This window comes from Triticum aestivum, chromosome 3A (assembly GCF_018294505.1).
Source record: "Triticum aestivum cultivar Chinese Spring chromosome 3A, IWGSC CS RefSeq v2.1, whole genome shotgun sequence".
Lineage (NCBI taxonomy): Eukaryota > Viridiplantae > Streptophyta > Magnoliopsida > Poales > Poaceae > Triticum > Triticum aestivum.
In genome coordinates this window covers 220,468,514-220,479,338 of record NC_057800.1, presented here as the reverse complement: position 1 = coordinate 220,479,338, position 10,825 = coordinate 220,468,514, and the positions used below count along the sequence as shown (strand labels likewise).

At 44.2% G+C, this 10,825-nt stretch overlaps 1 protein-coding gene across 3 annotated transcripts; it reads left to right on the top strand.

Annotated features, from left to right (window-relative positions):
• The first annotated feature begins 5,225 nt into the window (after positions 1–5,225).
• Positions 5,226–10,078, top strand: LOC123061034 (phosphatidylinositol transfer protein 3). 3 transcript variants are annotated; one of them, XM_044483936.1, is made up of 7 exons: positions 5,226–5,567; positions 5,661–5,813; positions 6,377–6,499; positions 6,591–6,770; positions 7,100–7,198; positions 8,702–8,944; positions 9,466–10,078. In XM_044483936.1, exons 3-7 carry the CDS (start codon positions 6,425–6,427, stop codon positions 9,775–9,777), a joined length of 909 nt encoding a protein of 302 aa, XP_044339871.1. In that variant the 5' UTR covers positions 5,226–5,567; positions 5,661–5,813; positions 6,377–6,424; the 3' UTR covers positions 9,778–10,078. The 3 variants fall into 3 exon arrangements, with proteins under 3 accessions (XP_044339871.1, XP_044339870.1, XP_044339869.1); XM_044483935.1 differs by having other exon boundaries at positions 5,661–5,826; XM_044483934.1 differs by lacking the exon at positions 5,661–5,813 and having other exon boundaries at positions 5,227–5,567.
• Positions 10,079–10,825: the final 747 nt, after the last annotated feature.

The window sequence follows — 10,825 nt, the reverse complement described above, 5'->3', positions numbered from 1 at the left end:
CCGTTAGATTCATCAAACTTCACACCTACTGTCTCTTCAACTTTTCGGGTGAAATTGTTGTAGACACGGTAAGTGTGAGAGTTTGAGCCATAACCAAGTAGGAAACCTTCATGAGATTTAGGAGCAAATTTAGAATGACGATGCTTATCAAGAATGTAGCACTTTGAGCTGAATACTCGAAAGTATCCAACTTGGGGTTTGTTACCGGTGAGAAGCTCGTATGCCGTATTGCCGAGCAGCTTGTGGAGATACAAGCGATTTGTTGCGTGACAAGCTGCCTCAACCGCTTCTGCCCAAAAGTGTTTTGGAGTCTTGTACTCATCAAGCATCGTTCTTGCCATCTTAATAAGAGTTCGGTTCTTCCTCTCAACAACTCCATTTTGTTGAGGTGTGTACGTAACCAAGAACTTGTGTGAAATCCCTTCTTCGTCAAGAAAGATGTCCACATTTGTGTTCTTGAACTCCGTTCCATTGTCGCCACGAACCTTCTTGATCTTCACTTCAAATTGATTTTGCGCCTTCCTAGCGAAGCTCTTGAAGATCTTTTGGACCTGCGATTTATCATCAAGAAAGAACACCCACGTAAATCTTGAAAAATCATCAACTATGACTAGACCAAATGAGTTACCACCGAGACTCTTGTAAGCATTGGGACCAAAGAGATCCATATGAAGTAGCTCGAGCGGTCTTCTCGTGGTCATAATGTTCTTCATGGAGTGACTTCCTCCAACTTGTTTTCCTGCTTGACAAGCACTACAAAGTCTATCCTTGTCAAATATAACATCTTTTACTCCAAGGATATGATCACCTTTAATAAGCTTATCAAGATTTCGCATGCCCACATGACCTAACCTTCTATGCCACAACCAACCTTTCGAGGATTTAGCAATTAGGCAAGTTCTAGGTTGAGCCTTTTTAGTGAAATCAACAATGTAAGGATCACCTCTACGTGTACTGGTAAAGACCATTTTATGATTATATCTACGAAACACTTGGCAATCTACTTTAGTAAATAGGACATTGAAACCAAAGTCAGCAAGTCTAGATACGGAAAGTAAATTGTAGCCAAGAGATTCAACGAGCATAACATTTTGTATGGAGCTATCATGTGAGATGGCCACCTTACCAAGGCCAACCACCTTACCATTTGAGTTATCACCAAAAGTGTCATACTTTCGAGGGCCGTCGTTTTCAGCAAGCTCATGAAACATATCTTTCTCAGGTCATATGTTCGGTACACCCACTATCTAGAATCCATTCCTTTCCCCCAGCCATGTAGCCGCGAAGATTAGCCATAAGACCAAAGTGTCTCATTGCATCATCAAGATCATAGTCATTATCATCATCCTCATCATAGTATCTATGTTCAACATCGTCATGTGGTGTATAAATTCCTAGAGAGAGTGATTCATTAGAAGTATGACTGTAACAATGTTCATCTCTATGAATTCTAATGACTTCGAAAATGATATTGATAATGATTCCAACATCTCCTTTGGCACTCGTAAGATTAGTAAGCTCAAATAAACAATCACCAAATTTGGGATCATTGGAACTCATCTTACTCAAGGCAATAGACTTATGAAGAATCTCATCTAAGTTTTTCAAGGAATAGTTTGGAAATCGTTCCTCAAGGAATCTCCATATGATGTAGGCACAATCAAGAGCAGGCAAGCTAGCAAGCAAGTTTCTGGGCAAACCTCTAGTGATTAAATTGACAGTTCTAAGATTACGGATCATGTCAATAGACTCATCAAGGGTAGGATGCAAAGGATCAACATGAGGTGCACAAGGGCTAGTAATGTACTTGTTCAAATGATATTCATTGAAAATCTCAAGCATCTCATTTTCCACTCATGAAAGTACTCTCCATCAAGTATAGGCACTCTATGTCTAAGATTCCCCAACGTAGACTCATCCATCTTCCTCCAAAGGTGTTTAAACCAAAGCAATGGAGACCAAAGCTCTGATACCAATTGAAAGGATCGAGAAGAGGTGTCTAGAGGGGGGTGAATAGACAGTTAGTAAGAAAAGTTGCAGTTTTTAATTTCTTTAAGTTGAAGTGGAGTTTTAGCACAAGTTTAAACATTCACAATACATATCAAGTAAGCATGACAAGAGTATATGAGCAGCGGAAAGTAAATCATGCAAGTTGCAAGAATGTAAAGGGATGGGATTTGAGTGTGCAAACGCAATTGGAGATATAGAGATTTTTGGCGTGGTTCCAATAGGCGGTGCTATCGTACATCCACGTTGATGGAGACTTCAACCCATGAAGGGTAACGGTTGCACGAGTCCAAGGGGGCTCCACCCACAAAGGGTCCATGATGAAGCAACCTTGTCTATCCCACCATGGCCATTGCCCACAAAGGACTTGTCTCACTAGGGTATATCTTCATGAAGTAGGCGATCTCCTTGCCCATACAAATTCCTTGGTTTAACTCCACAATCTTGACGGAGGCTCCCAAGTGACACCTAACCAATCTAGGAGACACCACTCTCCAAAAGGTAATAGATGGTGTGTTGATGATGAACTCCTTGCTCTTGTGCTTCAAATGATAGTCTCCCCAACACTCAACTCTCTCATAGGATTGGATTTGGTGGAAAGAGGGTTTGAGTGGAAAGCATCTTGGGGAAGGCTAGAGATCAAGATGTACGTGGTTGGAATGGAATATCTTGACCTCAACACAAGTGTAGGTGGTTCTCTCTCAGAAAATATATGTTGGAAGTGTAGGCATGTTCTGATGGCTCTCTCCATGAATGAAGAGTGGGTGGAGGGGTATATATAGCCTCCACACAAAATCTAACCGTTACACACAAATCACCAAACCCGGTGGGACCGAATCAGACAACCCGGTCGGACCAATTTAGTTCATAATGTGACCGTTAGACATTTCGGTGGGACTGATATGATCAACTCGGTGGGACCGATGTGCTAGGGTTAGGGTAATACCTCGTCTCGGTTTGACCGATTACGCAAACTCGGTGAGACCGATTTTGGTAATAGGCAAAATAGAGAGTTGGCCAGGCAAACTCGGTGGGACCGATTGCATATCTCAGTGGGACCAAAATTATCGCAATATGTAACAAAGAGTTTGCAAGCCCATCTCGGTGAGACCGAGATCCCATCGGTGAGACCGATTTGACTAGGGTTTCTGGCAGTGGCTATGCCAAGTGAACTCGGTGGCACCGGGTAGGAAATTCCGGTGGGGCCGAGTTTAAATTTTGGTTTGGGAATATGTGGATATGGGAAAGTGGTTGAGGGCTTTGGAGCATATCACTAAGCACTTTGAGCAAGCAAGCCATTAAGTAACACCTCATCCCCTTTTAATAGTATTGGCTTTCCTATGAACTCAATGTGATCTTGGATCACTAAAAGCAAAATGTAGAGTCTTGAGCTTTAGAGCTTGAGCCAATCTTTTGTCCTTAGCATCTTGAAAGGGTTCCATATCCTCTTGTCCACGCCACTCCATCTGTTGAACTTGTCTGAAATATACTAGATGAAAACATTAGTCCAACAAGAGATATGTTGGCATTAATTACCAAAATCACCCATGGAGCACTTGTGTTTTCACCTTCCCTCTCCTCCCCTTTCCTCCCCCCAGAGTGCAAATAAGGAAGGGGGCGCGCCATAGGGCAGGCGCCCAAGGGGGCCGGCAGCCACCCTTGGGGCGCACCCTGGCGGCCTCCCCCACCTATACATATATATATGAGAGGGAGGGGGCGCCACACATCCCACGACAATCCACAAGCCGTGTGTGGCGCCCCTTTCCCCGGTTTCATCCTCCGTCTAGTTTTCTGCAGTGCACGGAGAAGCCTCGTGGAACAAGTTCACCACAACCGTCATCACGCCGTCTTGCTGCCAGAGCTCATCTACTACTTTGTTCGTCTTGCTGGATCAAGAAGGCGAGGACGTCATTGAGCTGAACGTGTGCTGAACGCGGAGGTCTCGTACGTTCGGTACTTGATCGGTTGGATTGTGAAGGTGTACGACTACATCAACCGCGTTGATAAACGCTTCCGCTTTACGGTCCGCGAGGGTACGTAGACATACTCTCCCCTCTCGTAGCTATGCATATCCATCGATAGATCTTGCGTGTGTGTAGAATTTTTTTTGTTTTCCATGCAACGTTCCCCTACAACCTCTGCGGGTACCTATGAGACTGAGCCAACATATCTTTAAAGCAACGAAGTTACCACAGACGCTTCATAGTTGACGGGCATATTATATACTCCCATCACTGAAATAGTAGCATAAGAAAAACAGATTTTATCACAAAGAATCTAACGATCTAAGCTTAGTTATCTTTTCCAAAATTGTTTATAAACACCGGTTCTGAATATTGACCGCACATCGATTGAGTCATGTCTGTATTGGGCACCAGGTGAAACCTTAGGCCCGGTTCGCTGGCCAGGTGGCAGTGCCGTCCCCACCTTGAAGGTGATGCCTGGGTGCCCATGGTAGCTACCAGGGTTGCAGCCGGAGGTGGTGGTCGCATTGGTATCTAGGAGAAGGATTTGGGCAATGTGTCTATGGTTATAGTTTTTCAGGGTGCAATTACTTCATCGTTAGTATCTCTTGGATGACGTCTTCTCTGAGTCTGACTGATTCTACCGTTCATTCATCGACTTTTAGGCGCTAAGGATGGATGGCGCGTTGACCCAGCCTGGCTGAAGTCGAGGCGTGCTTTCAAGGTGTTCTGTTTTGGTCGTGATGTAGCCTTTAAGCTTCGAGTCTTGTTTGTTTTTAAGTTGCTTACCAAAGAGGCCATGTGGTTTTGAGCTCCGAGTTTTGCCTTCTCACCATATGTGGCTTGAGATTTGACTATGCGAATTATTTTATTGTTGTAATCATGCATGCCAAAATGCGTTGTATGAGTCACTTGACTTTTCTTCTATGATATTGATCTCTCTCTTTAATGTATCCTTGAAAAGAAATATTAGACGGGTCTTCAAAATCCTCTCTTTAATGCTTCTTTTTCAGATGATAGGCATATTATCGATACTTTGCGAAAGAAACATCAAGCGGATCTTTATAGGATAGGTGTACGAGCATGCGTTTATAGGATGAGTATATTCTCTAAAAAAATGAATATATGTGCGTATGTGAGCATCCAGTATGCAGCGTGTTAAAGAAAAGAGAAATATTATTTGACTTTCTTTTTGGACTTTTATACTACCTTGCACATCCTTCGCTAAAAGAAAAATCTGGAGGCGAGCACCTCCTAGTGAAACCGACGCGCGGCGCCTCCACGGCCGGTGCGGCAGACACCTGACGGCTGACGCGCCAACGCCTGGCTGGTGCTCCTGCCGCACGGTGGCGAGGCGACTTTCCGCCCCTCCGCCCGCCCGGTCTCGCACGCCACGCGTACGCCGCGAAGGACTCCTCCCCCTCCCCTCCACCGCTCCCCGCTTTATCCCTCCTCCGCCTACCCCACTAGGCCACTACCGCTCGGCTGCTTCTCACGGGGGATCCTTCCGAGAACTTGCGGTGCCTGGCGAGCGATCTCGCCCTGTGGTGTCGCCCGTCCTCGCCGGCGCCGAGAAGCGGGATCCCGATTCCCGAGGTGCGTGGCCGCCGCCTGCATCCCGGTCCCTCCTGTTTTACTGGTTCAGGCAGACACGTCAACTGTTGCTGTGTGCTCTTTGGTTTTTTATAGCGGCCGGTTCGATTGTAGATTTCTCGAGTTCTAGATCCCTCGTCGGCGCTTGTCTGGTGTTGTTTTGGACGACTGGACGTGAGGAAATTTGGTAGATTTCGATCTGCCCCCCTGGAATTCTAGCGATTTTTCCACTGGTTACCCTCCTGGAAGGTAGGAACCGCAGGTAGTTTGTTCGCCTTGCTTGATCTCGACCTGTTTGTTCTTCAGCCCACGTAAAGCTGTGTGTAGCATCAGTAGATCCAGTTCTGCAGGGTGAAAGGGACAACTGATCGTATCTAAATATTCCAGTGTTAGCGCGTCTTGATCGTTAGGTGTTCCATCAGGCACCAATATTATAATCGACGCTACAGTGGAATTAGTGCCTTGCGCTTATAGGTTCCTCTCCTTCCATTTCCTTTCGCCAAAAAGAAAGGTTCCTCCCATTTCAGAGGTTCCCATGGTTTGTGGCTCATCCTGTTAATTTCCTCTTTTTTTTCAGCGGCTCTTGGAGCTGTGCGTTTTTTATTATGAATTTCTTAGTTTTTTTTTGTTCTAGCTACAAACCAAAATTTGTTAGTTTTGTACTACGTTGTTACCTGAATTTTTAGTTATGTCACACTCTTCCATCACACTGGCTTACTGAGTTGTCATTCTGTTCCTTTGCCAGTTTTTTTTCCCATACGAAGATGGAGATAATTTATGCGCATTCATCCGTGTGATAATATTTTCTGCAGGTGTTTCAGTTACATATCTGATAGAGTCGTCCCCCTTCAGTTAGCAAAATGTCATTTCTATGGAAGTCAGGCAATGGTGGTACAACGGAGAAAACCTTGACCCTGGAAGAACAGCAAGAGAAAGTAAGATACTATTCTTCAACCTTAGAGCTCTATTTGTCTCAGCTGAAGTGCTTAATCTTAAGGCCATTTGGCTGTTCTATTTACTGAGCAGATAAATGAGGTACGAAAGCAACTTGAAGAACCCTCGTCCCTAGCAATACAGGGTTTCCTTTCGGATGCTTCGATACTGAGATTCCTTCGAGCTAGAAACTGGAATGTGCAGAAATCGAGTAAAATGCTGAAATCAGCTGTGAAGTGGCGGGCAGCATACAAGCCAGAAATGATTTCCTGGGTATGCCTGGTTTAACCAATTCTATGTTCATGTTCGATTGTAGATTCATATGTTTATTGGCAAAACAAAAGAGCAGTGTAATTTATACATCAACGAGAAATTGGAAGAGCAGGTAGTACTCAAAAAGCATGCAGAGTAAGTTTAGTATAAGAGGAATAAGCTTGTCAGTGACAGTAACACACCACTGTGCTGATTGAATGATATCAATATTACTGAACTGTTGGCTGAAAACATTATAATGCAAAAGAAGATTGTTGTTGATACTTCAGAGTTACTTGTATATCCTGGTTTTCAAGGTAATATAAACTTTTCATCCTTTCAACATCCAGGAAGAAATTGCACATGAAGCAGAGACTGGAAAGATATATAGGGCTGACTACAAGGACAAACTTGGAAGAACTGTTCTTGTTCTGAGGCCAGGCTTAGAGGTTAGCTTATTCACTGCAGAGTAAATATCTGGAAATAATTTCATCATAAGATTCTTAAGATGTATATTTTGTATTTGCATAAAGAAACATGATTATATATATTCATATGCATATACCTCTCACATAATAATCTTTGGAATCATATTGGAGTTGCTTGATCTGAATAAATCGTAAAAGTGTGAAAGCGACATAGCAACTGTGAACCACAATTAGACCAACTCTAGCAGATCTGCTATATCCTCGCCGGCCTGTATAATTCCGGCGGTTTTACATTTTTTCCCATTTTTTGGCCTGAACACGCCCGCTAAAAGTCCACCGGCCCGTAATTTTTTTTTACAGGCGGCCCGCAAATCCGCCCGTCCGCCGCTATATGTACAGGGTTGGGGGCTTTTTAGGGTTCGCGTCCTGGATAAGCTCCGTCGCAATCCGCCCCCTCTGCCGTCTCCTTTCCTTTCTCCGGCGAGCAATTAGCCGCACGTTTCTTTTCCTTTCTCGCGGATCCATGGGCAGTGGTGCTCGCGCGCGTGGCAGCCATGGCGGGTTGCCGCCGCGCAAGCTCGCCCGACACAACGCTGAGGCTGGCAGCACCAGCCGGCCCGCCGTCAAGCTGTGGCGTTCCAAGCAGGCGCGCGAACGCGGCCGCCTTTCCCGTAGCGGTAGGCGGAGTGTGTGGGCCAGCTTCAACGAGCTCCACGAGGTGCTTTTTCCGCTCACCATGAGGTGCCGGAAGGCGGATGCGGAGCTCCTCGCTGTGGACTCCGCGGTGGCGGCCGGAGAAGAAGGCACATCCGACAGACTTGCCGCCGCAAAGGAGGACCACGCCTACGCCCACGCTTGGCGCAAAGTCGGCGGAGACGCTCTACCCTGGGCCAGCCTTCCCTAGGTTTAATTTGTAGTTTGATCTATGTTTTAAGCTATGTATGAACTCCGGTTGTGTTGTGAAATTTGTAGCGCAAACTAGTTTTTGAATTTGCAGTATGGACTATAGCGGATCTGTTCTGCCGGGACCTTCGAGTTCCCGCAAAATCATTTGAGGGGGAACCCTAAAACTATTTTGCAGCACCGATTTATACAGGATCTGCTAGAGTTGCTCTTGTGGAGCTATCATGTTAAGTTGTTAACCCTACTGGTATGAGCTCCAGAGTGATCTATCAACCTTTAAGAAGTTCAAAATTCATACTCAAATACTCGATCATTTTTAGGAGATGCTAAAGATAATTTCATGTTTGTTTGTGAATAATACATGTTTTCTTTCTTCGTAATATGCATGAATCTTGGGAAGCAATTTTTGTTTACCTTTTTTGTTTTTGTTTTATGCCTATTTACTTTATTGTGTAAATTACGGGGATGCCTCTGTATGTTCGATTTCTAGTTTTGTGTTGACTCTCAACCAACATCACTCTGGAAGTCTGGAGTCTGGACTACATAAGTCTGTGGTTCAAATGTGAAGTACTGTAGCTTTGTTTGTTCTAACCGTGCTTGCTTAATGTTGAAATATAACAGAATACTACCTCGGGGAAGGAACAAATTAAGTATCTTGTTTACTCTCTGGAGAAAGCGATTATGAATCTGACGGATGATCAGGAGAAGATGGTGTGGATGATAGACTTCCAGGGCTGGACCATGGGAAGCACACCGTTGAAGGTGACCCGGGAGACCGTGAGTGTCTTGCAAGACTGTTATCCCGAGAGATTGGGACTTGCAATCCTATACAATCCTCCTAGATTATTTGAGTCTTTCTATAAGGTGAGCAGTTGCACAACCTCAATCATTACTCTGTGAACAACATTTCTGCTTTTTGTTTTCCACATTCAAGAAGTGCTATTATGCCAGTATTCGACAATTCTTTGCTGTATTGCTAATTCTCTAGTCAGATCACAGCTTTTTAGCTATCCCACCAATTTGTCTTTTTTTCTTTTCTGAAATACCAATTTGTCTTTTCTAATTTATGTTAGCCGTATTGCTTCCTGATGTTTGGCGGTCTCCTCTAATATATCTTTTTTTAGCGTGAATCAACCGTTAAAAAATCCATTGTGGTGTGCTATGTTCCCTGATACAAAACCCAAACTCTGGAAGCACTTATAAACCCAAACGTGGGCACGTTAGAAATATCATTAGTCAGATTTGTCGGTCTCATTTTCTCTTAGATAGATTGCAATGGTTATTCCAGGTGAAAAAGAACAACCGCACTGGTAATTGTTATGCTTTATTGAGCTACTATATTTGTTGTAAGATCAAACTGCCTAACTTACAAAAACCAATGGCAGATAGTGAAGCCATTCTTGGACCATGAGACTAGCAAGAAGGTGAAGTTTGTGTACTCCAACGATAAGGAGAGCCAGAAGATAATGGCAGAGGTCTTTGACATGGACAAGCTCGACTCGGCATTCGGAGGAAGGAATCTAGCCACCTTTGAATACAGCAGCTATGCGGAACAAATGAAAGAGGATGACAAGAAGATGCAATCTAATGATGCGAGCTCTGACGCCTCAAGCGAGGCTTCCTTCTACAGCGGAACAGATTCCCCGAAGCACGAAGATGGAGGGCACGGCGCGACGAAGAAGGCCTGCGCCACTTAAACTGCTAATAGTTGCTCTATTTGAAAGATGTGTAGTAAGAATATACACAATCATCTAGCTAGACCTTTTGCGCCAGTGTTTATCCTTTTGTCGGTCACATTTTCGGGTCCAAGACTTGGAATGTTCTCTGCCCGTGGTATCATAGAAGATCAGGAAGAGAAAGCTTGGGCCAGAACGTGTGATGCATTGACATCTAGTATCAAGTAACATAAATGAGAAATATTACGAGGGCTGCCCTGTTGCAGGCGCTTCTATACGAAATAATTTGATGTTCAGCTCATGTGTTCCATGAGCAGACTAACCGATGCACTTTACTACTTGAGTGTTGTTCCGTTTTATGTTTGATGGCTGTTACTTTGTGGGGCTGATGACAAGTATGGAAATTAGCTACTCTGAATTAATTGATGTTGCTGTGTCAATTAATTAATTGGGATAGGAGGGAGTAGTTTCTTCCAAAGTGTAGAAACAGGTCATTTTTGGATATTTGAAGCGGCAGCCATTTTTGGATATTTGTAGCGGCAGGTATTTCTGATGATTTCTACAATCTGGCTTGCAAGCTCTCTCGAATTTATTTTGATCATTGTAATAGATTAGTAAATGCAGAGCTAGCTAGTATGGCTATAGAGGGTGGATGATGCCCCGCTAGAGATTATCCCTCTCTTGTTGAATGATGAAACAGTTATCAAAGCTAATAAAGGGAGGGAGGTATTTAGAAAAAACATGCGTGGATATTTTAGATTTCATTTTTTTAGGGGTGGGTGGATATTTTAGGTGCATTTTCTCATACGATGGACTCTGAAAGTCACATTCCCAGTGGGCTGAGGAGCCAGCTCCTCTGACTTGCAGGAGTCCTGCAAAGGAAGGGAAGATGCAGTGGTTTTCTGTGTAAAATAACGGAGGGAAGTCAGAGAGTAAAGTAAGCACTGTAGACAAAATAACGTAGGCGATTACTGTAGCGAATTACTGCAGATAAGCATGTGTATGAATCACTCGTGCGTGCCTAGTGAAGCAATGTCAGCGAACTGTAGCCCCCTCTGACTTCCCTTGG